We start from the raw sequence: 25182 nt of genomic DNA, 5'->3' as shown, positions 1-25182 counted from the left end.
CTGGTGTTCCAGTTAATCCATGTGTGTAAAATACTCAACATGTAAGCACAGAAGAAAAAAAAACACACCACAACAACCTTTTAAAAGAGCATGCATCAAGCTTTGTTTCTTTTCCAGTGCAAAGGAATGGAAACCCTCTCACTGACTTCAACGGGAGCTGGGCCAGACCCTGAAAGTCTTCACATAAAACTTCCATTAGGGCGAAGTTGCGTATTGGCATAGGGCATTTCTATTTTATCCCCCGCTTTTTTCCTCTTGATAAACTGCACACTTGCAGCACATAATCTCTGAAAATGAAGTTTATAATACAAAGGCAACTTTCCGAGGCTTGCAACTGTATTAAACATAATAGTCAAAACTGAACACTAAGAGAATTAACGTATAAGAAATTATCATATTTTGTTTTATTATGTAATGAGTTAATTTAAGAGGTCTATATTAACCAAAATCTTACCATAAATCATAGCAAATAATGGCAAAATGTCATTGGTTCAATGGACCGAGTTAATCACATGCTTTGCAACAGTTGTACTACTGTTTTTAATACTACTCTTACAGCTTACAAAGCAAAGCAAAGCTCCAGCAGAGAGACAAACAACTGTGAAAAGCAGGAAGAAACAGACAGAATGTTGTTACGATTGTACAGCTCCTATTTTGCACAATTATTTTCACATTACTCACAAGCAGACAGCTTTTGCAGCCATCGGTTTGCAGAAAGCTCAATTCAGTGTTTGTATTTCAACACCTTTATCTCTAAATGAACTCATAGTAATGAAAACATCCAAGTATTTCAATCTAAATGTAAAGAGACTAAACCTCAAAATATTCACCTAACTCCATGCGGAAGAAATTAAAAGCACTTTTGAGCTCTTGGATTTAGTGATGTGCCTTGGCTACAACCCAAACTTGCACCAGGACACGAGCAAAGAACAGCCTTGTATCTTGGTTTCAATGAGGAGCTCAAACTAGAGGCATCCTTTGTATTTCAGCACCATTTGGTACACTACTGGTTTCCAAACCAGTAGCCCTCTACCTCTTAATACCTCAACCAAACAGTCTTTTTCATTAGTGCACCCCAAATAACAGTGCTGTGTCTTCTACAGAAACACAAGGGGTGCAATTTACACAGATCAAAGCCACAAAAGAAAAAAACTCAGTACAGAGCCTGGAAGAAATTCAAGCCCAGCATAACCAGAAATAACTTCCAAATGTCTTAGCAGTGTGGACCAGGCCACCCCCTGTCGCTACATCTTGCAATTAAGTTGGCTTAAAGTTAAGAGACTTGCTCACAGCAAGATTGGCCTTTCTTACCTTTTGCCACATTTTGATGAAGAAGAGCTCCCCAGAAAAATTGAAGAAAACATTGGTGTCGTAGGCGTCATCCCCAATGTTAGAGATGGAAATGTTAAGTGAGATGTTCCTCACCGCTCCCAGGGCCAGGTAGGCAGTTCTGTCATCAACACTGTAGGCAGAAACAGTTACACCGGTTTAACTCTGGCCAAGTTTCATACTCTGGTCCTTCTTTCTGTCTGCTACGCAAGTGTCACAACTCAACTGCTTAAAAGCTCGGCAGTCGGTAATTCAGGAATGTGCTGTACAGCCAATGGATGGTGCGGGAGGGGCATACTGGGAATGAGCAGCTCCCCAGTCCTGGTTCTGACACTGGGTTTTGTGACTGTAAGGAAACCCCATGATCCTTGTGTGGAACTATTTCATGTGACTTATCGTCAGTGTGGTTTTAGTGAGAATAAAATAGTTGAAGACTGTAAAGTAATTGGACAGGAGAAATGCACCAAGTGCAAGATATTAAGCCCGCGTTCAAATACACAAGCTATTTCAGTTTGTCTCTCAATAATTCAAAGTTATTTTAACATTCTAGTAACTTTCTGAAAAATCTTTTTAGAGCTATGCTATGGATACAAAAAATGGAAAAGAGGCTCAAATAAAATCCAGAAAGTGGGGTAAGTGGAAAAATGTATGAAAATTACAACAAATGTTCACTGAATGTGACTAATCTTTCTTCAGGTGTTTATGCTGGACCTAATATGATGGAGTCATCTTCTCTAAGTGGAATACCAAGGGAATGGTTGAATTAAAATAACAACTATATATCATGAATCAATACACTATTGTAATATGGCATCACAGACTATGAACAAACACAGACATGCACACACAGAGGCAAATATAAATATTCATACACACACATTTATTATTTGATTTTTAAGCATACTAGACTGTCCAGAAGATGAGCTAACAAGCAGGAATAAAGGCTAAAGATAAATCACAAGAAAATACAATACCAGCACACAGATCTGCAGATCTAGGAACTAAAACTACAATAAAAGGTAATATGAAATATACCAGGTATAAATGTAAAAATAAGCAAATATAGCCAAAATATCAAATTTGCTACAGTTATCATAATGGAATCTAAGACCATTCGTACATGCCAGTGAAACAGAGACAGTGACACAGAGAAAACACTAAGTAGTTGGTCAGAAAAGGGCTGAGACCTCCAGCCACACAGCAGGTAGATTCTCTCAATTATTTCCTCTAGGGACAGCCAGCTCTCCAGGTTTTGGCTGGGATAGAGTTAATTTTCTTCTTAGTAGCTGGTGCAGTGTGTTTTGGATTTAGTGTGAGAATAATGTTGATAACACACCGATGTTTTAGTTGTTGCTAAGTAGAGCTTATCCTGTTAAGGATTTTTCAGTTTCCCATGCTCTGCCAGCAAGCAGATGCACAAGAAGCTGGGAGGAAGCATAGCCAAAACAGCTGACCCAAACTAGCCAAAGGGATATCCCATAACATAGAACACCATGCTCAGTATATAAACGGGGGAAGTTGGCCAGGAGGGATGGATTGCTGCTTGGGCATTGGTCAGCGGGTGGTGAGCAATTGCACTGTGCATCACTTGTCTTTCCTTGTTTTCAGGCTTGGGGGGGGGGGGGGGGGTGTTTTTGGTTTTTTATTACATTCTTTTTCATTACTATCATTATCATTATATTTTATTATTATTATTTTTAGTATTACATTTTAGTTTACTTTAGTTATTAAATCATTCTTATCTCAACCCATGAGTTTTACTTTTTTTTTCCCCAATTCTCCTCCCCATCCCACTGAGGGGGGCAGGGTGAGCGAGCGGCTGCATGGTGCCTAGTTGCTGGTTGGCCTTAAACCACAACACCAGCCCAAAAGTAAGAAGGAACCACCTCTGAGGACACGTACTGTTGCGCCACCCACCCTGCCAGACGCGGCTGCACAACGCATGTGCACACAGCAGCATGCAATGGCACGGAGAAATCCGTGGCCAACCAAGCCGCCTTTCATTTACCCAATTTCCAGGAAGAAATGGCTGTGCAAGGGACATAGACGTTGGCACACACTGCTCCTCTACATATCAACAACTCTCTGAAAATGGCTGGGGTGCAGGATGTGAGCTGTGTTTAAAGGCAGCCTGTCCCTCCATTGCTGCCAGCCCTCCTCTGCCAGCCTTGCTCATGGTACCGCAGCCAGAGCACCTGCATAAAAGTGAGGTTTCTGAGAGCACGGTGCTTATTAACCCTTCAGCATCTTCTGCCAACCACAGCCATACCAGACCTCCAAAGGCAGAGCTTGCTGGGCTCCGTCTCCCTGCGTTTGCCAAGAAGTTTCTAGACCTGGGTTTCTCAAGGTACGTACCGAAGCAGCCAGGGGATCTGGTGAGTGAGAAGTTAGGAGGAAAATGGTCTAGACTCAGGCTTTAAAGCTGATGGCTGTGGACTGTGAGTGTAACTCTTCCATGTAATGCAGACCATATTTATAGCATATTTGTTTCCTGTACTTACTTCATTTACGATGATCTTCATTTATTAAGCCCAAAATTACAGCTTACAGTTCAATGACAGCTTCTTATGAGGCAGATATAAGTCTCCAGGAAATGAGCCTGCTTTCTCACTCTTACCATCAACTGCAGACACCAACCAATCCTACTGATAATTGGACACTTTGCTTTCTAAACGTTGTAGTTTACTCTCACAGTCAACTGTCAGTGCAAATAAACATTTGCAAAAGTGTATGCAGCACAGGATCAACTGCAAAACTAGAGAGGTCCAAATCATTTGAGCTGTTCCTCCTTATATACCAAATTAATGGCACAACTATATGAGTGTACTTGGAAGCATTTAACCTTTTGGCCCCAACTTCAATGCTTACTGTTGAAAAGCAGGCAAATTATGAAAATGCGAAACAATCTTCTGGGATTTTCTAATGATCAAAAGTACATATCTGGAAACAAATTAATAAAACAACCATGCATTACTGTGAATTATTTCTCATTAACTTTATAATGTCACTTCTTGCAATCACTTCAAAACTTAATCAGCATCTATCAAACCCATTAGCAAAATCTGGAGGTATCTCTTCAGTAAGCAAAGGAACATTACAAGACATTTATCTTATGCAGCGTTGATACTAAATGCAATGCACACTACACAATCCTCTCTGAATTGGTAGTAGCAGCACTTTTAGATGTAACACAAAGTCAAGACAATCGAGAATACTCTCCTTCCTACTGAACAATAAAAAATACTCAGAATGAAATCCTATTTAAAACTAAACCCACAAAAAATAATGTCAAAATAAACACCATTGGGTTGTGTTACTCCTTTCTAAAGCTATCACTCCTCTGTTAAAAGTGCATCATACCATAATGATGTTTATAACATTTTCTTCAGCAGAGAAAGAAAACCCGCTTTCTAAAAGCACACTGTAGTTGCTCCTACACAAAGTTCACACGCTAATAAACTCTGAAAAACCTCACTGATTTTAGGCTGGCAGAGGAATTCTGTTCTTCCTCTGAAAGGCTATATGAGATTGTGCTGTAAGTCCCATTTTAAGAGAGCAGCTTTCTGAGTCATTAAATCGTGTACATCTGGAATGAATCAGGTTCACTTGCAGTGAGAAGAGGATTAGGAATCTCCCCTGTTCACAGGGGAGCTCCCAGGCCCTGTTTGCTTGCTTGAGAGAGTAACGTCATGGAGTGTGGACAGCCTGCTGTGGTGCTGGAGCAGCTCTGCTGCCAACGCGGTGCCATCCTCCTCCAGCGCCTGCCACACATGAAGTGGCCTAGCTGCCAAGTCAAAATATGTCAACTAAAGAACTGTTGTCACCTGCCAGCAGCAAGAAAACAAACTAAAGCCACCCCTTCATCTTGACATGGTTGTCAAACAATTTAAGAAATGTGATCAAGCAATGGCTTTCAGTTTATGTTTTGTTGGATGAGAACTATAAAGCTGCCAAATCCTCACCACAGTCCTTGTAACTTTGCTTACATCAAGGAAGAGAGGCTAAAAATAAAAACAGACTCAAAAAAGGAAAAAAAAAAAGAAAGAAAAGAAGGGGAAAAAATATCAAGATATAATTACTTAATTGGACCAAACACCACCATCTCATTACCTCAGGCACTACACAGAAACAACGAACTGAGTACAAGTTCCAGGTAGACTGTTGACATATATATACATTTTATATAGGCAACCACATTTGTACACACATACGTACAGGCACATGAAGGATGTCACAAGCTGTCAATGTTTGCATGGAAAGGGAAAGAAGTTTGACATTTGGAAGTACTAAATACCTGCAGCTTTCATTCACATGACCCGGACTTGCAGGTAACAAGCAATTCTGAAAATCAGGCTCCAAATTTCTGCCACAGTTTTGAATTCACTGGTCATGGTACTACACATCAAATGTAAATAGAAATATTTAATGTTTTCCTCTTAAGTGATTAAGAAAAGTAAACTAAATTTCAGGATGAAACAAGTATAACGTTTTTTGCATGTTTTAATGTTCTTTGTTAATGCTTGTGGCACATCATTGCACTATGGTCAGCGAGGGAAGAAAGACCAGCTGGGAAAGGCAAACTGAAAAGATCTGCTGTTTTCATTTCCCCACCCCCCAAGATGCTGGTGTTTTTATTAACGTGGGTCAGGGGAGACATAATTTGCATTCCAAAAGGTATGCAGCGACATATTTCTCTATTTCCTGTGCTAGAGAGAATTTTTTAAAAAATTGAAAAAGCATTTAGCACTTCCTCTCAGCCTGTGCAGATCATACATAGGGCAAGGAATGTAACAGGATCGCACTTACCCTGTTAGTCTGGGTCAGCAACTTTCCCTTTTATATTAGGAGCCTTTCTTTCCTTACAGCAAATCAGCATCTACCTGGATAAATCACCACTATTGCTCGATGGACAGTGGAAATTACAGCTGGGGTCAGTTAGACTGCAAGTGGGCAAAAATGCTTCAAACAACTGAAGTCTAATCTGTCCTCCATCTCCCTCAGATGAAATTAGAGTCCCACCTTTTGCTTTTAAATCAGTAAAAGGTATAAGTGACTCAACAACACTGGTCCTGTGACAGATCCAAACAGATCTCTACCTTCACCAACCAGTGTTGCAGTTGATCTTCGCAGTTACTATGATATTTGAATATGAATTTTGTCTCCACAGACTCTTTACATCAACGCTGAAAACCCTTCTCCTGTTGGATTTTTATCACAGGCTCCAGGGTCAGTTGAACTTTGGAAGGAGTTTTGCAAATACTTAAACCTCAAGGGCAAATGAAAAGCTGAAACCCTCAGCTGATCTGGGAATTCATTTGACGTCTCAGTGCAAAACTGAGAAGTAGCAGCCCCATAAACAAATCCAAGCCAAGTAAAAATTTTAAACAAACCCATAGGGAGCAAAGCCATTGGATTTTACACTGCTTGGTTACACCGTCTTGCCATCGCCTGTGTGTTCAAGGTCAATTCTCTCTGCAAAGTTCACAGCCAATCTAGACTAAGGACTCAGCCAAACGCTCAACATATCACGGCTTATTCTGCATTAGCTGAGCTGCTGCCTTCCCCCTCTCGCACTGAAGACTATGCTAGCAAAGGCACTACGAGACCTCATGCAGCTGATGACCACAGCCTATCTGAGATGCACTAAGGCAGCTATGGTAAACTAGCTGTGAGTCCATCAGACATTTCATTAATGATGTTTTCTACTTCTGTTTCTCAAGTGGAAACTTTCCAGTGTGCTCTGAGTAGCAGATAACATGAAGTGATGGGAAAAACATAATAGAGAACTCGAGGAGTGGTCAACCAAGGTTCTGTGTCAGCAAAGCACAGTTTGGGAGTAATATCATACCAATATTGCTCCCTATGAAGACTGAGTAACAATGTGCCAATGTTTCCTCATAGGAAGGGACCAAACGCCCTGTACGAAAAACGCACTTACTGCAGTGAGCCCAGGGCCAAGGAGCTGGAACTGCTCGTGCCGGTACCATTCTGGAGCAGAGCTGTCATCTCTGGCACTTCAGTTCCCATATATATATTGCGATTCAGGAACATGGCACAGAGTGTTACCTTTTCCATCTTTCCTACACTTTCATTTTAAAAATGAATGCATTTGAGTACTAAACAATGGGGGAAAAAAACCACTCTAGGAAGTCGTTTGTGCTCTTTATTATGGTATTGAAACAACAGAGTGATTTCTAGTTACAGCTAGTTACCATATATTCAAAGCTTCTCTGGAAATTGTCCTCTTTTCCCCAAATGCAGTTTCTCCACATAATCCCCCATAAATACACAATAGATATAACTCCTAGCCACCTATGTTTTCAAACTTTTAAGTAAAATGGACAGAGCAGGGCACAACATCCACATAAAAATACCCCTTATCTTATCACCCTACAGAAATCTGGTGCCTTTTATCAGTAATTTCAATTGTACCTAGATGTTCACAACCCTTTATAAACAGGAGAATCAATGGGGAAAGAGCCACCTCTGTTTTCACACAGTGTTTACTCCAGGGAGCAGCTTTTGATTTGAATGGAGCTGCCCTGGTTTATGGAACTTCCACGTGAAAGCAAGATGAGGCACAACATGTACAGAAGCTTTAATCTAATCTTTCACCCTTGCAGACACGCATACAAACCAAAATCTTTTATAACCACAAGCAGTGTCCTTGAAATCAATGGTACTGTGGCCCCAGGACTAAGTTATCCCTGCACATGTGTGTAAGACAGCATCCTAAGGTTGGAACACAAACAAAAACTAGTTACTAGTGGCAGAAGGAAATGCAAAAGATAAATGGTACCAGGCACGTAGATGAAAGTTGCATGCATCAGCCTGATGCGAAAGAAAAAAAACCCCTCTATGTTTTCCCTGTTCGCTAAAATACTTGAAGAATTCTGTTAAAATAGGTGATCGTTGACCATAGATCTGACCCTGAAAATTGAGGATGAATCAGTAGCACTTTCTAACATACTGTTTCTAGGCATTAGATCATTAACAAAGTCATCATGCAAATCATGTATTTACCATAGAAATTATGCCTTCAGAAATAGATCTCCTATTATTAGATAGCTTCAATTGCTTGTCCTGCTTCTGGGATGCGGGGGTGCAAGATATCATTTAAAAAGCACAGTCTGCAGAGCATCAATGAGGGAGAAAAAGACCAGTGCCCTATCCAGCAATCACATTCAGAGGTCAATAAAAAGACAGTTAATCAGAGATGAAACATTAGAAACAGTACAGGTTTGTTACTTTAGGAAATTTCTTTTGCAGTAACAGGTGTTATACATCGGGAGTAAGCTATGTCTAAATGTCAAACGTGATAATCAACATATACCCATATCAGCACATTTCCTCTATAGTTCATGCAAAACCAGCAAGACGATTTACCTGGTGACCCGTGAAGAAACCTCAGCCTTACCAGATTTTGTAACTGCAGGACATACAACAGAAAAAGTTCATGTAGCTGCATCACAAAAGAGTATGTATATATGTATCTGTATATATATACACACACATGCATGTATGCATCAACCAAGATATATTCTGCAAATACAAAACAATGGTGCATCTGCATCTCATTGTGGTCTGTACAATATCAAGAACTTCCACCTCTGGAGACAGCTAATGTATGACAATGCTGCTGAGGTTAAGCTTTTGTTTTGTTACCTTTATATTTTGGTTGCTAGAGCAAGAAGCAATATGGTGACTTGAACTATCTTAGGTCCATAAAATACTGATGTTGAGATGTTTACAAGGAGGGTCAGGTTAGACATCAGTTCAGCAATGGATTCAAATTATATGAAGGAACATCTCTTTAGGGTCTAGTTTAAAAAACAAACAGCAAAATCCTACTCCAGTAGATAGAGTCAAGCAATTCTTACAAAACAAAACCAGTATTTAAGAAATGACAAGACTGGTTTGTACAGTACCCCTGACTGATCATCAGTGGCCCGTTACCAGAAAATAGAGATTGGGAATCTGTATACTTGCATGAGATGTGGACTACAGAGGTTTGTTACCACTCATCACTTGATGGCTTTATTACCATCCATATGTGTTCAATCACCATAAGTTCAAAAGAAACACGACTGCCCACTGCTATCAAACTGGACTTATTTATTTTGGGAGAGATTTATGAAGCTCTGAGCGCAACTAACCAGATGGAAACCAAGAAACCATTCCTTTATCCTCATTCAGCCTCAACAAGGGAAAACATTCACTTGTTCCTGAGATGATGCTCCCTCTGCAACTTGTACTACATCCTGATTAATTGCGGGCTCTGCTGGGCAGCCCTTTCAGGAAACTGCAAATCCGATCCTGGATGAGCTACAACAAAGTTTTCCATGGGCCTCACAAACGCAGCATTCAATACACTAACAACTGTCTGTAGGTAAAAGATAAATAAAAGTAAATATAAATTAGAAATCAGAATTCTGCTTCCTGGATTCACAGAAAAGAATAAATTCCAAACAGAATTACAAATGTACTAATATACATGAAATGGTATAAGCATTTTTTACAGTGCAGCAAATGACTTTGAAATAACATTAAACTACACTATAATTTATGAAATCACTTAAATCACAGTGTGAAACTTGGTATGACTTTTTGAGAAAAAAAAAAAGCAATCTTTTCATATCCATTTTCCCAATGTTTTGTCGTTCCTTTCCTCCTGGAAATAACTCTTCTGGTACTTTAAAAGATCATGAGTTAGGACAGCACCAGGGTATGACCAAGTAACCAGCAGGCAGTACATGACTGCAGTCGGGTCAGTCATGGCTCTGTATTTGTGTCTTGGGAGCCGGGAATATCCATGTTGGTACACACAGCTTTATAGACACAAGGTCTTGACTGAAAGCTCAAGACCACTAGAAATGCTAAACCATACCATTTGCTCATTTTTCTTTGGTTGTTTTTTGTAAAGCAGAAAATTAGCTCCATCTGAGCAGCTCGGCTATTTAGGGTAGCCTGTCTAGGGTAAACAGAAAGTCAAAAATATTTTTGAAAAAAGTGTTTGTTCAGTGAAAGATAAAATAAGTGAAAACAAATTCTCATCTGCTATGAATGAAGAGGAAGGGAAAAACAGATATTATCAGAGCATGTAATTAAGCTCCAAATGAAAGGATATTGTTTTTCCTCATCATGACTGTTTTGTTAAGATGCACTTCAGGGGCATAAAACCGCAATGGGCATGCCATGATACGTGAGGCCTCTCTGGAAACAAATCCCGGTTGTGTGATCAAAGGAAGATAAGTGCTGAGGCGTGAGCCTGGTCAAATTTATGAAACAACTTTGCTTCCCACATTAAAACACAGGCTTGCAGCTCTTCTCCATGGGTTTGCAAAAGCCTATGATCAGTGAAAACCTTTATTAATTTTTTTATAAACCACTATATATTAATGAGATACGCTCAAAAAGTTTTGAACTTTCTGATCAAAATTTTATGTTATTGCTCTTTCCTTCAGAAGATACTGACTTTCTGCACTGTTACTGCACTAACCTATGTTCTGTGCCGTTACATCTTGTGCTGGTGAAAAGCAAATCGGACAAAGCTGTCATAACACATGTTTTTATCGATGATTTCTGGATTCCTTCAGTTCAGGTTCTGTAACAATTTGACAAGCCAATATGAAACTGCTGAGGTTCATTTTTCAAATCCAGGTGCCTAACATCTGATGATGTGCCCAGTGAACCAGAGGGAGTCCTTCCACTGATTTTAATAGGTCCATGAGCATATTCATTCTTCAGTCTATACACAGCATTTGCAAAACCACCAGTTTTGCAGTTGCACAGCTAGTCACCTATGTGAAATTATTCACTCTTCACTAATACAAATAATATGCTTATAAACTTCAGAGTTGTAAGCTCAAGGGCTGGGGGGGGGGGGGGGGGGAGGGGGGCGCACAGGGTGGTGGTGCACACTCTCCCTTGTCTTTTCAGTGAGGACTGCCTTAGGTACTTTGAGATTACATCCCAAAACATCACATCAAATCATTCACCTACCTATCAAATACAGAGCCACGCATAAGACAAAAGAGATCACAGAAAAAAAAGGAGTGTTGGCAGAAAACATGTTAATCCTTTAGTAAGTCGCAGAAGGAATATATTTGGAAAAAAAATAGCCTTCTGTGGAGCTGACCAGAAGATACTGGAAAACACTTTTTCCTCATAACCTTTTCATTAAAATGAAACATTTCAAACTCAATGAAATTTTTGACAGACTAGGGTTTTGTCCATTCCCTGGCTAACTCCAGAGGGACCAACAGAAGCAGAAACGGCCCACGTCACAAACTTGACCTTTCAACTAGAAAGGGGCATTTCTCAAAAATCCACTTTACAAGAGAACTTTTGAAAGCATTGACTCCAACTCAACCCCACAATTTGAAAAACCTTGAAAATTTCTGCAAAATGCACCTGTCAGCCCTTTGACTTTCTATGACTTTTGTTTCCAACTTCACATTTCCAAAATAAACAATTTGCAGCAGTATGGGAACCCCAGCCAGTCTGTGGGGGAAGAACATAAATTTGAGTCTAACGAATGGTGGCCATTAAGGATGCTCTAAACCAACACATAAAAGCAAGCTGCTTATTCCAAATAGCCAAACATACACTCAGAAGCACTCCAATGGGTGAGTAATTCTGTTTCTAATGACAGATGAAGGGTAACCTCACGTCACATAAATATATGGAAGACAGACTTCCTCCTGGAACCTTCTCAGGAATAGAAATATTTATTACAGCATTTTCTGTTGCTATAATGTTTATTACAGCAGTATTTATTACAGCATTTTCTATCCAAGGGGGCTCATAGTCCTGTGCTTACAACCTGATTTACATACCATGCACACAGCTTGTGCTGGAACACAGCAGCTACATGACACGCCGCAACATCATCTTTCTTCTTGTATTGTTTGTTTTCAGTGAAGCTGCTCTATCCATTGCGACACACAGGCTGTCAGTATATTTACACAGCCATACAGGATTTCCTTCGTGGCTGCATCTCGCAGCGAAGCCACCACCCATTCTGCTTTGGTCTTTTTAGCTGGTTTATTATAGCTGGAAGAAAGTTTGCTTTTTCAAACACCCTCACTGTTACTCAAATGTCTTCTCCATGGTTTTCACTTGGTTCCCATTACAGCATAAACAGGGCTTGATAACTACCGTTGCCTTTGCAGAGTGCCAATCAGACGGATAAGCATCAGCTCAGGACCTGAAACTACCTTTGTATGTCAGACACGTGTGTTCCTGTCAACCCTTCTCCCTCAGTACTTTCAGGTTCTTCCTAAAAGACCAGAGTGCTTTTCTCCCATATAAAGTACCAGAGGAATGGATTAGCAGATTTTAAAGGCTAGGGAGGTCTAATCTTCTACAGAATACCTACTTCAGAGTTTCCTCCAGCACATCTTGAGGAAACAGATGCAGTTCAGCTTCTAAACAAGTAGCTACCGAGAGGCTCAATAAAAATGTGCTATTTGGTCAGAAACCTGATGGAAAAGACATTTGCTGTGCTGAGAAAACAGCAAGGCATTGAAGTCAAGCATGAAATGTATGAATATGTAATAAATATATTTTTAATATTAAACAATATTTGAAAATAATAGCTAACAGAACACTTTAATTGCATTTTGCTTTTCAGTATTGGATTGCTGGAAAGGAAAACTGGTTTCCTATTGCTGTCCCAAAGCTATGGCCATAAAAATAAAGTTTATTGCAAAATATTCTATTCCTATTTCTCTTATGGTTTCAGGTTGTGTCATTAAAGTTACCCACATGCAATACCTAAATACCCTCTTTACACTAAGATACTTTTAAGTGTCTTCCTTTAGAAATACCGCTTCCCCCAACACAGGGCATTACTGCATGGATAGGGCCAGATTTTGCTGTTCTCCTATGACAGCTGCAAGATTTAACCCTGGAGACTCTTTGAAGGGGAGGCAATGAGTAGTCTCTGCTCTGTGCTGCCACAACCTCACATGTTTATTCTTTAAGAAAAATCGATCTGAAAACAGTCATGACTGGAAATATGAAACGCCTCTCTTCTGCTCCTTCAGTTTCTCCCAACACTGCCTTCACCAAGTCCCCAGCACACTCCATGGCTCCATTTTTCTTACTCTTAAGTTGTAATCTGTAGTTTTAGGCTAACAACACTCATAGTCCTACGAGCAAGTCCAGGCCAACCACTAAAAAGACCATTTGTAGTAATACTAGCACACACCACTGTAGCTGTTTCTGCATGCTATCTCATAATGTCTGCCATAGAAAGTTAAATCCCCACAGTTTGCTTTGCCAGGTCTAGCCTTCGATATTACTGTCCCCTCTTGTGATGCTGCATGTTCTTGCTGGCAGAGGTTGGTGTCAGCGAGAGGCGAGGAGTCCCACAGGCAGGTTTCCAGCCACAGCACTGCAAGACACTCATAACCATCCTAGGCAGGTGTTTCCATGTTGGTGAAGGGCTGGTTTTTGTTGAGCCAATTTTGCTAAGGTTACAGAGAGGATTTACCTCGAGATGAGTCAGAAAACTGCAGAAAAGTTGGTTGGAAGGGACTTCTAGAGGTCATACAATCCATCCTCATCCTCCTTGACACAGAACTATTGCCAGCAACAGATGAGGTCAGCGGGGACCTTATCTAGCCAAGTCCTGAAACCCAGGATGGCAGAGCACACAGTCTCTGCACACCTCATTCCTGTGCAGCATGAACTGCCTACACAAGAAGGTTTTTCCAAATCTCTGGTCTGAACCTGCCAAGCCACAGTCCATGACTCTTGCCCCTCTTGCCATCTGCCACAAGGAGGAAGAGTTTGGCTCCTTCGTCCCACAATCCCTTCAGGAAATTGGGATGGGTTTACATGCAAATTGATGCCAATGAAGGTGGATGAGCCTTAAAGAGATTCATCTGTTAACTGAAAACAAACCTTTTTCTTTCCAGAATAAATGCATTCTAACTCTTCTTCACTCCATACAGCATGTTACCTGCCTGTTACCCTGGTCTTCAGTCCAAGTCTCCAAGGACTTTCACTATAACGGAAGTATTCAAAAAAACTTCCGTTTTTCAATTCAAAAAAAGAATACAGGAATCACCACCACATCTCACCCCCACCCTCCCAAATCTTTGCAAAAGCTTCCAGATAGAGTTAGAAGGGTTTAAGCTTTTTTATCATTGCCCAATTTCAAGCAGTCCTACCCTACCCTCTTCTCCAACTTTACAGTGGAGGGTTTCAGCTTGCCCAGCAGCACTGTTTCCACACGCAGCAGCACCTCGACAACAACAAATAACGAGGCAAACCCAATCATATCTGATCAGAACAGCAGTGAAGTTTCTAACTTACACATGCAGATTTGCTTGGTTCAAGCATTTTGGATATATGGCCATATATTAGGTCATTACCAAGACTGAGTGTTAACATCCCGGGCTGTCTGTTTGTTATTTATCAAAGTGCAGTGCTCCCAATTTGAGGGCACATGAGTAAGTTTTCAGAAGAGAAGGAGGATCCCCAAAAAAGAAAAATCAGAGCAGACCTGGTTAGCTCTTGCCAGCACAGGCTGGTTTTCCTATTAGTCATTTGGTATGTGGGTTTGGCGTCTTTAAAGCTGGGTGCAATCTTTTAACTGGGTAATTCTAGTAATTCAAATGCATCCCAGGTGAAATCTGTATCAGAGTAGCTTGTACAGTTCCTGAGCTCATAAGAGTGATCTCAGCAAGCAATTCTCTTGATGATAATGTAATCTTAGCTAACTTCCTATGCACATACATGCTCTAACCGGCACACATTTGAAAGCATGTTATATATAGTGATGGACAAAACTATGTCTTACAATATATAGCTCTCTGCACAGCTTTTGGCTCTAACATGTTACAAATTCATGAAAACTGTGTAAGAAGAGCCAGACCAAGTTGGTCCATCTAGCAGAGAGCCCTGTATCCAACCATGTCTACAAGCAAGAGGCTTATGGAAGAACAAGGCAAGCACAGAGTGTTATTTTGCTGATATATTTCTGCAGCTTCCAGCATTCTTATTTGCCATTTCTCTACCACGTAAACTCTCAGCATTTACAACATCCCCAACAGTAAAATTCACAGAGTAATCACATGCTTCATGAAAACATACCTCCTCGCTTGTTCTTTTAATTGCTTTGAATAGTTTAGTACGATTAGCAAACTTTATCACCTTGAACTATTCATTTCTAGCAGATTATTTCCCTGATCATTTATGAATATGCTGAATACCACTGGCCCCAGCACAAGCACTTGTAGACATTTTTCCACCAGGAAAACAAACTATTTACTCCTTCTCTCTGTTGACTAGCTTTTAATTAGGTAGTAAAGCTTAGGCACCATTCCTCTCAGATCTGGGCAACTTACTTTCTTTGTGAACCTTTGCTGAGAAATCTTAATAAAAGTTTTTTGCAAGCCCAGGTAGATGATCTTAACTGGATCACCCTATCCACATGTCCAGTGACATCTTCAAAGAGCTGCAGCGGATCTGAGAGACAGCACTTACTGCTGCCTTCCCCAAAACATCCTGTTTATTTCAATCCAATGTATCATTGTGTCATTAATTGCATTCTTTCCAATAATAAGTCCCCAAATTTAGTCGGACATGATTATTTAGACAAAGGCATTACCATAACCTTGCTAACAATGAAGTCAATTGTTTACTGCAGATAGTAATAAACGAGTCACCTTTTTTGCTCTTTCTACAAAAACCCCCTGCTTTCTACACAGACTTAGCATAAACAGGAATGATGTGGAAAAATGCTGATAGGATTCTTTAGCACAAAACACATGGGGCTGGAAAAATTAACATGTTCTTCAAGACCAGCACTTCTCTAAAATCAGAATCCATGGCATGTTTTTGTAGATTTACATGCAAAAATAATAATAATAAAAAATCTGTTTTCTTTAGAGATACCCATTGCGTTATGTTTCTTAATAACTGAAGCTTACACAGCCCGTTAGCTAAAGAAAACCCATTCTGTGCAGACTTGATGGATTTGACAACTTCCTGTTTATTTCAAGGAGGAGTTCAGTGTGTCACTGGATAAAGAAGATTTGAGAGCATTTGTTCAACATTTTGCTATACAAATGTAGAAACTGTATTTGAATATCCTAAGTGGTTTTGACAGTTGTGGCTTTTAAATTGCCAAGATAACATAAATAACAGCCATAAAAATAAATAGTCTAATGCTCCAATCGCAAATACAGCTCTTACTGCTGTGATTACTATACACTGACTGACAAGTTTTTAGGACTTGTCCCTTGCTTTTTATTGATTATTCCTCAACTGCAGGACAAAATCCCTCGCTGGCTTCCCTAGTCTGCACGGACATGTCTCCAGCTCTCAACAGATTTTGCTCACCACAAAGATCGAGAGAAAGGTCAAAAAATCCAGACTAATCGCAGTCAAAGCTCGGACTCTGCAACCTGAGACCTAACCCTGCTCCCAGCCAATCCCCCAAAACATTCCTGTGGACTTCAGTCGTGTCTGGAGAAGTCCATAACTTCTCAGACTTGACTCTGGTTCAGTTTTGTTTCCAAGTATGGTTACAGCATGCTGTAGACATATAAAATGTGTGTATATCTCCTGATTATTACTTCTTCATTTTTTTATTTTTTTTCCCTAAAGCAGGGGAGTCTCTTCCCCTCTCTTTCCTGACCTGAAAGCAAAGCATTTCACAGAAAGCATCTCCATCAAACAGCAAAACCTCTGGCACACAATTAAATAACTTGCATCAGCACTTCCATCGCTAAAAATGTGCTAAAAATGCTGATAAAAAGGAAACAGAAGTGATGTGTAAAGATCACCTTTAGCTTGATTTATCCTGAAATTGAATAACTACATCCTGGCAAAACAATAGGCATTTTCCTAGGATCACCAGTGACAAGGGATAGAACATAAACTTCATCTCTGGTCTATTTGATGAGGTTTATTATCCCAGAAGAAAGTGAAATCAGACACCCCTCCCCAAGTTACTAACAAGAAGAATCTGACAAAGGAGAGCAGTATTTCAGGAAAGTTAGCAAAACTACAAGTTCAGAAACAGAAAAAGATAATTTGAAGAAGATAATTTGCCGTGTTCTGAGGGGTTTTTTTAACCTTCCATGTGACATTTTTTCTGGACAAAACTGCTTTTCTGCAGACAGTTTTACTCCTACCATGTCATATACAGAATTTTGTTGTCTTTGAAAAATTACATGGTCCACATTGGTACTTGATTTGGGCACACATATTTACTTTCCCCGCTCCTCTCTGCTATGCTATTTTTTTTCTCCAGTTTTGTCTATTGTGATTGGGAAGGTGAAGGTGTCTTGCCCTGTACGTGCACAGAGCCCACCACCACAGCAGTTCAGATTCTGTGTACATCTCAAGACCTTTCTGCACTAAAGATGATATCACTGTCGTCATCTTTCCAGTCTGGATAGAAAACATCTGTATTTGTATTTTGATTTTTCAATGCCATCTTACGTAAATTGAATGGCATACTAGCATATAAGAAAGAAGAGAGAGGAAAAAAAAAAAAAGTTCACCTACTCACCTAGACAGCAATAATTTACCCTGAAGTTTCAAATCGGCAGCACAGTCATCAGATTGACAGTTCCTCTCAAAAACAGTCTGTGAAAAACAGAGAAAAGAACTGTTACAGCATGAAAAGAGTAAGATCAAAATTCAAAGAAAGAACATGCTTGGATGAAATAAAAAACCACCAAAATCTGTGATACAGGAATATATGGTGTGAGTGTTATGGAAATTCAAGGGCAAGCAAATCTCATCATTATCAGAGCCGTTTTTATTCTCTTCTAACTGAATAAGCAGCTTCACCAAAACCAGACTCTCTCAGGGGTTTTCCTCAATCCATTCCCACTTCTCATCTGACAAGAATTACTGCTCACACAATATTTCTGGCACTCTTGTTTCTCTTATGAATGCATGTGCATGAAAATGAAACAGAAAATAAACTATTTATGAAACTATTTTCAGACCTAGGAATTGCAAGCAAGGAAATAATGAATCACATATTCACTAGACTATATTAAAGATAAGGAATTAAACCTTTTTTTATTAGATTTTATGTATGGTAGGAAACATTTCTGCCATCCTGCAAGCAACAGAAAATTATAAAGACTGTTATGTACCAGTGATACCTGGTTTGATACCCTCAAACAATGGAACCACTGTCAATCTTGTGAACTCTGGTAAAGACTTTCATTTAGGAAATTTAACATATTGATAAAGCTAGGAACTGTGAAAGGACAACACACCACTAGACACGGGCATGCTATTTAAGCAGCAAAAAGAAGGGGAATACATGAGAAGTCTATGAGCCTATGCAAATCTCTACAGTAGTTTGTCATGGCTAAACAAAGCAGCCACCAGTGAGTGAAAGAGGAGGACAGGAACATGTTCCTGGCATCCAAGAAACCCAGATGCTGTCAAGATCATGGTTACTTTCCCCTGCTGTTGAGAATAGAGACCAATACCTTTCTGAACTAGACTTTTCAGGCTGGAGGATTCATTCTTTCGGAGTTGTAATGCTCTTTCAGCTTACCAAATATTCAAAGGACAAATACCCAAAATGAGGGTTGCCAACAGTGTTCAGCTAGGAAACCTGTCAATCCACTGATTTCTTCATTTAGTATGAATGTTCCTTTCTACAGGCTTGGCTTCATGACTTTTATTACCAAAGTAAATACATTTCAATCATAAATGCAAAGACAGAGCAAATCTGTGCAGGACACACATAATGGTCAGATAGGGTTGGAGAGACTCGGGGGCAGGGAGAAGATACAGACAATACATTTTTTAAGAGCTCTGCCCAACTGTATCAGGACTGGAGAAAGACTTTGAATCTTAAGCCCAGAGGGCATAGAGATTTCTAGTCCTTGTCTCTCCAGGAAGATTCTTGGCTAAGGAGGCAGCTTGCCCTCCTATTTCAATATTGTCAGAGCTATCCAAAAAGGAGGGACCTCTATAAAGTTAATTGGTGTTGGACTAGCAGATATCAAACTATGCTGTAGGCTGCACTGAGTTGCAAAAAAAAGAAAGATGGGAGGTGGCCAGTTCATTTGGGGCTATTTATTTCCCCCTTCCACTTTCCTTTCCCACCTTTTGCTTTCTCAGAATCTCAGAAGTGGAAATTGTTGAGGATCTAAACACAAGGGCTGAACTTACCCTTCCTCCTTAATAAAGACTACCACACCAAAGGACAAGAATAGCCCTGAGACAGGAACCAGCACAAGGTATCCCTCTCAAAACATGGCACATTTCAGAGGTATAGTCTCAAAAGTCCTCAGAATTAATCCTTAACTACCTAGTAGCTATATATAGGAAAGACTATTTGACCTTCAGAGAAAGAAAAATAAACTGTAAAAATATTCTTGCCTGACAGTTTCCCTATTTGCATTGCAGAAGTCTTGGCAAAGAGAAGAGTGATCAAAGGTATGACCTGCACGTTTCAAAGAATAAAGTACTGTAAGTACATTTAAGTAACTACCTAATGATCCTGGAATTTTATTACTAAATCTATAGTTGTGGTTCTTCAGAAAGAATGAACAAATACCTCATTTTCTAAAACTACTGAGCATGTATCTCTTCCAACATATCATGCACTAGACAGCAAGCTACTTTGAAATACATTGGGAGTATTTTGTTACGTCATAGAAAAGCAAGTTCCTACACAGCACTGGGATGGGAGAAAGAAATTAGGATGATGAGTCCCCAGATGCATAACTGTGTAGGAGTGAACCCTTTGCTTCTGTGAAGGATGTTGAACCTGTTCAGGTTTGGGGGAAGAAAGGATTTCCAGTCCAGCCAGTTGCTAGGACCTATTGATGCTGCCACAGGTGGTTCAGTGGCCCACTTCCATCGCAGGCTAATGACATCTATGGATTATTTTGCTATTTTCTGCTATTTCCCTGTTGCCATGACTCTACCTCCCCTTTTTGTGTGCCTGCTAGAGCCTCAACCCTGTAGCTTCTCACAGTCAATCTACTTGGTCCATTTTCCTCTCTGCTATCTTGAGCCTTCCCTTCCCCAACCTATCACTTCTTCTGCCTTTCCAGTTGACCAATTCCTGCCTGTTGAAAATCCTTCTAAAGAATTAAGGGGTAAACACACTTTAAGTTATCATAACATTTGTGAACACTGCTTATATATTCTGTTACTGTGCCCCTACTTGGTCTACTTGGGCTGTGATTTCTTCAGGCCAAAAACTGTACTTACCTCAACACCTCATGTTGTTAGAGCAGGAGTCCATTCCTGGGATATGCACAGGCCTTACTACAATATAATCACTAATTTTAACTCTAAGCAATCTTTAAAGTGGTTTCAGCTTTACAATACCAGGTTTAGGGATTTACAGAGCTCTTTAAATATTAAAAGCATTGAACAACGTAACCAATGGGCTGTATGTATTATCCAGAACTGGAAAAAGGGAAGCAGGACAAAACAAATTCATTGCACTGTGGAAACACTTAATGATTTTTGCAGTTACTGTTACCCAAAGTGAAGAGGAACAATTCTGCACACTGGTTTTACTGAAGTCCAAGTGATTCTTACTGGATTGCACTTATATTGTACCAAGTACCTCACAGCTTTGAACATGTGTATCAGAGATGGTCAGGAAGCTTCTTTACATAAGAAATACATACAAGAAAAATTTCAAGGGGCAAGGGTGGGAGAGCGGGGGGAAGGGGCAAAAAATTGTCCTGAATGAGAAACACAGCTGCATCTCTTATCTCAAGTGCACCACACTTTTGTCTGGCATTTCCAGGAGAAAAATAGGTGTTTGTGTGCTCAGTAGCAGGGACAGGATAACCTCAGTGTTTCTAGGACACATCTTTACTGTACAAACACAAAGCTAATGTAAAGTGCATGCACAGCGAGTCTGTCAGACTTCCTGCAATCACCAGATCTACAGCAAAGCATAGAGCAAATCCAGGGTTTCCAGGGTTCACAATTCCTCTCTGTGCTCTCCCCTGCCACACAGAACCCAGCAGCTATGGGGAATTGCTCCATAACAGTTTCCACCAGGTCACCAAGCTTCCCAGACAAACGGTTTTCTCAAATTCTGCGTGGCAACTTTTCTGGGCAGAAAAGATGATGCTTCCTGGGAGGTCAAGGAATGTGGCAAATATATCCTGAAAGGTTTGCAGAGATGGATGTTGCCCATGTCCTCCAGAGGGTAAATCAAAAAGCCTACTTTAAGATATACTATTTATAAAGAGTGAATATACACATCTGTACACAATTAAACGTACAGTAAGGAAAGACCTAGAGCCAGCTGATAAGGAAGGCGATATGTCTAGACAGGCACTCAGATCAGGGCCTCAAAGCAAGTACCTTTGTGTTCACTCTGCCTCTTGAAGAGAGGTAGTGGACTAAATTCCACACTTGGTGGTAAAGGCCAGGGGTAAATGTACAGTCCTCTGCCTCAGAAAGTAGGAGGAGGATGAATCCCTAGTTCCTGCATCCTAAGGCATCCTAAGCACAAAGCTACTGGCTGTTGGGTGTGAAGATATTCTCCTTTTCCTTCCTGCTGATGGTGGATGCTAAGGAATGCTGCTAGGAGGTAAAACAAGCAAGAAGGAGCCTGACTTCAGCCTAATGGTCAGAGCTCTCTGCTCAGAGGAAAGTGATCTGGGATTTCAAACCTATCTCACTAAATTGCTTCACTTCCTCTCAATGGCTATCTAAAATTAAACACATCTATGTTTCTGGGAGTAGGGAAGAGAACAGGAAACAGAGAAAACCAAAAAACCCTGTCTTTATGGCACTTCTGCCCACAGAAAATACAGGAAATCATCCAATAAACAAAGAAAAAAACCAGTATTTTAAGACATTCAACTTCCCAAAATTCAGGGAAGTATATGGAAATTCCAGGTTGTAGCCAAAATGCGCAACCAAGACTTTGAGAGGTTGCCAGTACTGTGTTCCAGTAAGACTCGTGCCCATCCTTTCATACAAAAGGGAAAGTGACAGCTGAAGGACAATGCTTGAAGAAAAGGGGGAGAAATGAGATTCTCAAAAGAACCCTTGAAAACAAGTTGGGTTTTGGTCTGGATAAGAGAATAGCGGTTCACTCTGGATCAGGCCTTTAACTACTTCCTCACACATCAGTCTACAAAAGGTTCAGATAGCACCTCTTAAAAGGCGGCAGGGCTGGCCTTTGGTAACTGAGTATCCATTCCTTTAACTTCATAAACTGTACTTCAGCAGCATAACTTAGGTTATGCAAAATAATCTGGGTTAAGAATACAGTATTCCGATGCCTACATCGATTTCTTGTAAATTGTCACCATACCCTATGGTATGTGCAGGGATGACTTAGTGATTACATCATGCTAATAACACAAAAGCAATTCTGTTTAAAGGATGCAGGATAAGGGGGCTTGTTAGTCTAATAATTTTTTACTTTTTAGATCTTGATGCTATATGGCTATTACCATGTTATCTGGTGAAGCTGGGTTCCGGGGTCCTTATTTAGGGACCAGGATATGTGATCCAATTTTCAAAAGTACTGAGCTGTAAGCAAATCTCACTGCCTTTTCTAGGAACTATTTCCTGTTCTACAGCTTTACAAATCAATCACTTAGATATTAAAGTGCCTAAATATAGATACGGGAGCCTGATTTTAGACCTTTATTTATTTTGTCTTTAAATTTTCAAGTTGCCCACAAAATAAAGCTATTACTTACAGATCTATTGACCACAGAAATAGAAATAGTGACTGACTCTCCCCAGACATCCTATGCTTCACTATACTACTTATGGAAATGGTCCATTTGTATACCCTACCGAGCCAAGTGCAAAATGGCTGATTTAAATTCCCACTAGAAAAACAGTTAATATTGTGAAAAACTTTGCAGGATTTCATCAGATGTGCTGGCTAAAATGAGAACGCATGATTTCCACAATACCCCTAATGAGAGGTGGAGCAAACACATGACGAAGGCAGGAATACAGAGGGAGTGTTAAGCGTTCAGCAGAATCTTACTACGAAGCCAAAGAGCCATGCCGGTACTGCATGGTGCTGGGGACCAAGGTTAGCTAGCAAGCTCCCTCAGCTCCATGTAGACTTCATTAGAACATGTCTTCATGCAAAGAAAACAGATGCTCATTTATAGTGCATTAGCATAAGAAAACAGAAACTGGCCAGTAATAATTATTTTATTACACTAGTAAGGGTACAACCATGTAAGTCAAAGTTCTCCAGCTGGGGAAGGCTACAGGGAAATTCATCACTTTATTGAGTTGAAGACTCTGGGCCTATGGCTCATGACTAGCACATTGTCACTTGTCAAGCCATCTAAGGTCAAATGCAATCATTTTTCCTCTATTTCAGCTGCATCCTGCTTTCACTGTTAAAAACTGGGCTGGAGCACCAAGCTAAAAAGGAGAGAGGACACTCAAATGTAAGAGGAACAGGAACTCCCAAATGAAGTCAGCTGTTTAGAAAAGATCAGGCATGAAACCTGTTAGCTATTGAAGGCAAGCATAAATTAATAAACATATGTATTAGTTATTCCTCACAGCAGTGAGTGGATTTAACAACGCAGTCTTTTGTCCTCATATTCTCCTGGGGTGAAGAATTACAATTGGTGGCAACAGAAATACGCCCCCAGCCTTTCAGACCTTTATTAGATTTCTGGTCTGACTCACTCATTTTTCAGGCTAAGGCAATTTTTTCTTTTTTAAATCATTAACAGTTCAAATCATCCAAATAGTGTTCTCATTTTACAAGACTTCAGACCTTAGAAATTCATAGAACAATAGATGGGAAAGACCTATCGGGTTAATTGTCCCATCTCCCCATACCATTATAGGATGGATTTCTACAGCACATTTCTCAATATATTTTCCTGTCTTGTCTTAAATGGTCTTCCATTTATTTTGGATGACTACAGAATAATTCAATTATATCCTCTCAGGAGGGTTCTTTAATGATATTCAAGAACATTTTCTACTCTAAAGCTCCTTATTCCTACTACTAAAAGTGGAACTGTGTAAGATGAATCTTTTTCACGCAGGATGCTTTCATACTTAAACATTTCAACACAAGAGTCAAAACCTTTGTTATCTGTGTAATTAAAAATATAAAAGCATAATAACAATGACGAATGAAAAACAGATGTGGCAGCTGTTTTGCCAGCTGGAAACACAAAAAAAGTCTTCAAATCATCAGGTATGCAATTTATGTCTATCTTTAGCTCATTTAGACCCCCGAGGATATGTGAAAGTCCTCTCCTATAATCCACCTGCACTTCAGTGGTTTTGCATTTATGAATGCTACTCTGAACTGACAAGGATTTTGTGGCACTGAGGTACTCTGAACTGAATGAACTAATACTATCATATTATCTCCTCTCAAGATGCTAGGTATTCCAATTAAGCTATACTGATCCTTCATACAACTGCTGAAAAGATATGAACAGAACTAATGGAGCCTGGCTTCCTGAAGTCTGTCAACTGTCTCTGTGGCTTTTTAAGAATATTACAATTTTCTTTTACAGCTCCACACATAAGCAGAACTCCCCCTTTCTTACAATTACAATTCTCCATCCACAGAGGAGTTTGGAAATGAAATGCATGCTGTTATGCTGAACTGCAGAAAGTACCCAGTAGGATTTTAAGTTAGGGTTCAGCTTGCAAATGCTTATGTGATCATCTCTCCTTTCTCTACCTATTTATTTGAAGAACCTGTAAACTACATCAGATAATTCATGTCCTACCACCTAAGAGAGGATCACCCTGTAGTCTGACCCTCCCCTAGCACATATACCAAGACATGAAGGTCTATATATCTGTGTTCATGTGCATATTAGCATATGATATTGATGATTGTTCTTTAGGAAGCCC

General features: G+C 40.0%; 1 protein-coding gene across 2 annotated transcripts in view; it reads right to left on the bottom strand.

Moving 5' to 3' along the window:
• ITGA9 (integrin subunit alpha 9) overlaps positions 1–25182 on the bottom strand; it is a 245759-nt gene that overhangs the window by 82299 nt on the left and 138278 nt on the right. For both annotated transcript variants that reach the window (XM_041122619.1, XM_030009961.2), the window contains 2 exons: positions 17864–17940; positions 1312–1462 (listed from right to left, as the gene is read on the bottom strand). In XM_041122619.1, the coding sequence (XP_040978553.1) occupies positions 1312–1462; positions 17864–17940 (228 nt within the window). The remainder of the gene's footprint in view (positions 1–1311; positions 1463–17863; positions 17941–25182) is intronic.

This window comes from Aquila chrysaetos, chromosome 3, assembly GCF_900496995.4.
Source record: "Aquila chrysaetos chrysaetos chromosome 3, bAquChr1.4, whole genome shotgun sequence".
Taxonomy (NCBI): Eukaryota; Metazoa; Chordata; class Aves; order Accipitriformes; family Accipitridae; genus Aquila; species Aquila chrysaetos.
Note: the sequence above shows the minus strand (reverse complement) of the source record. Positions and strands in the feature narration are given on the sequence as shown.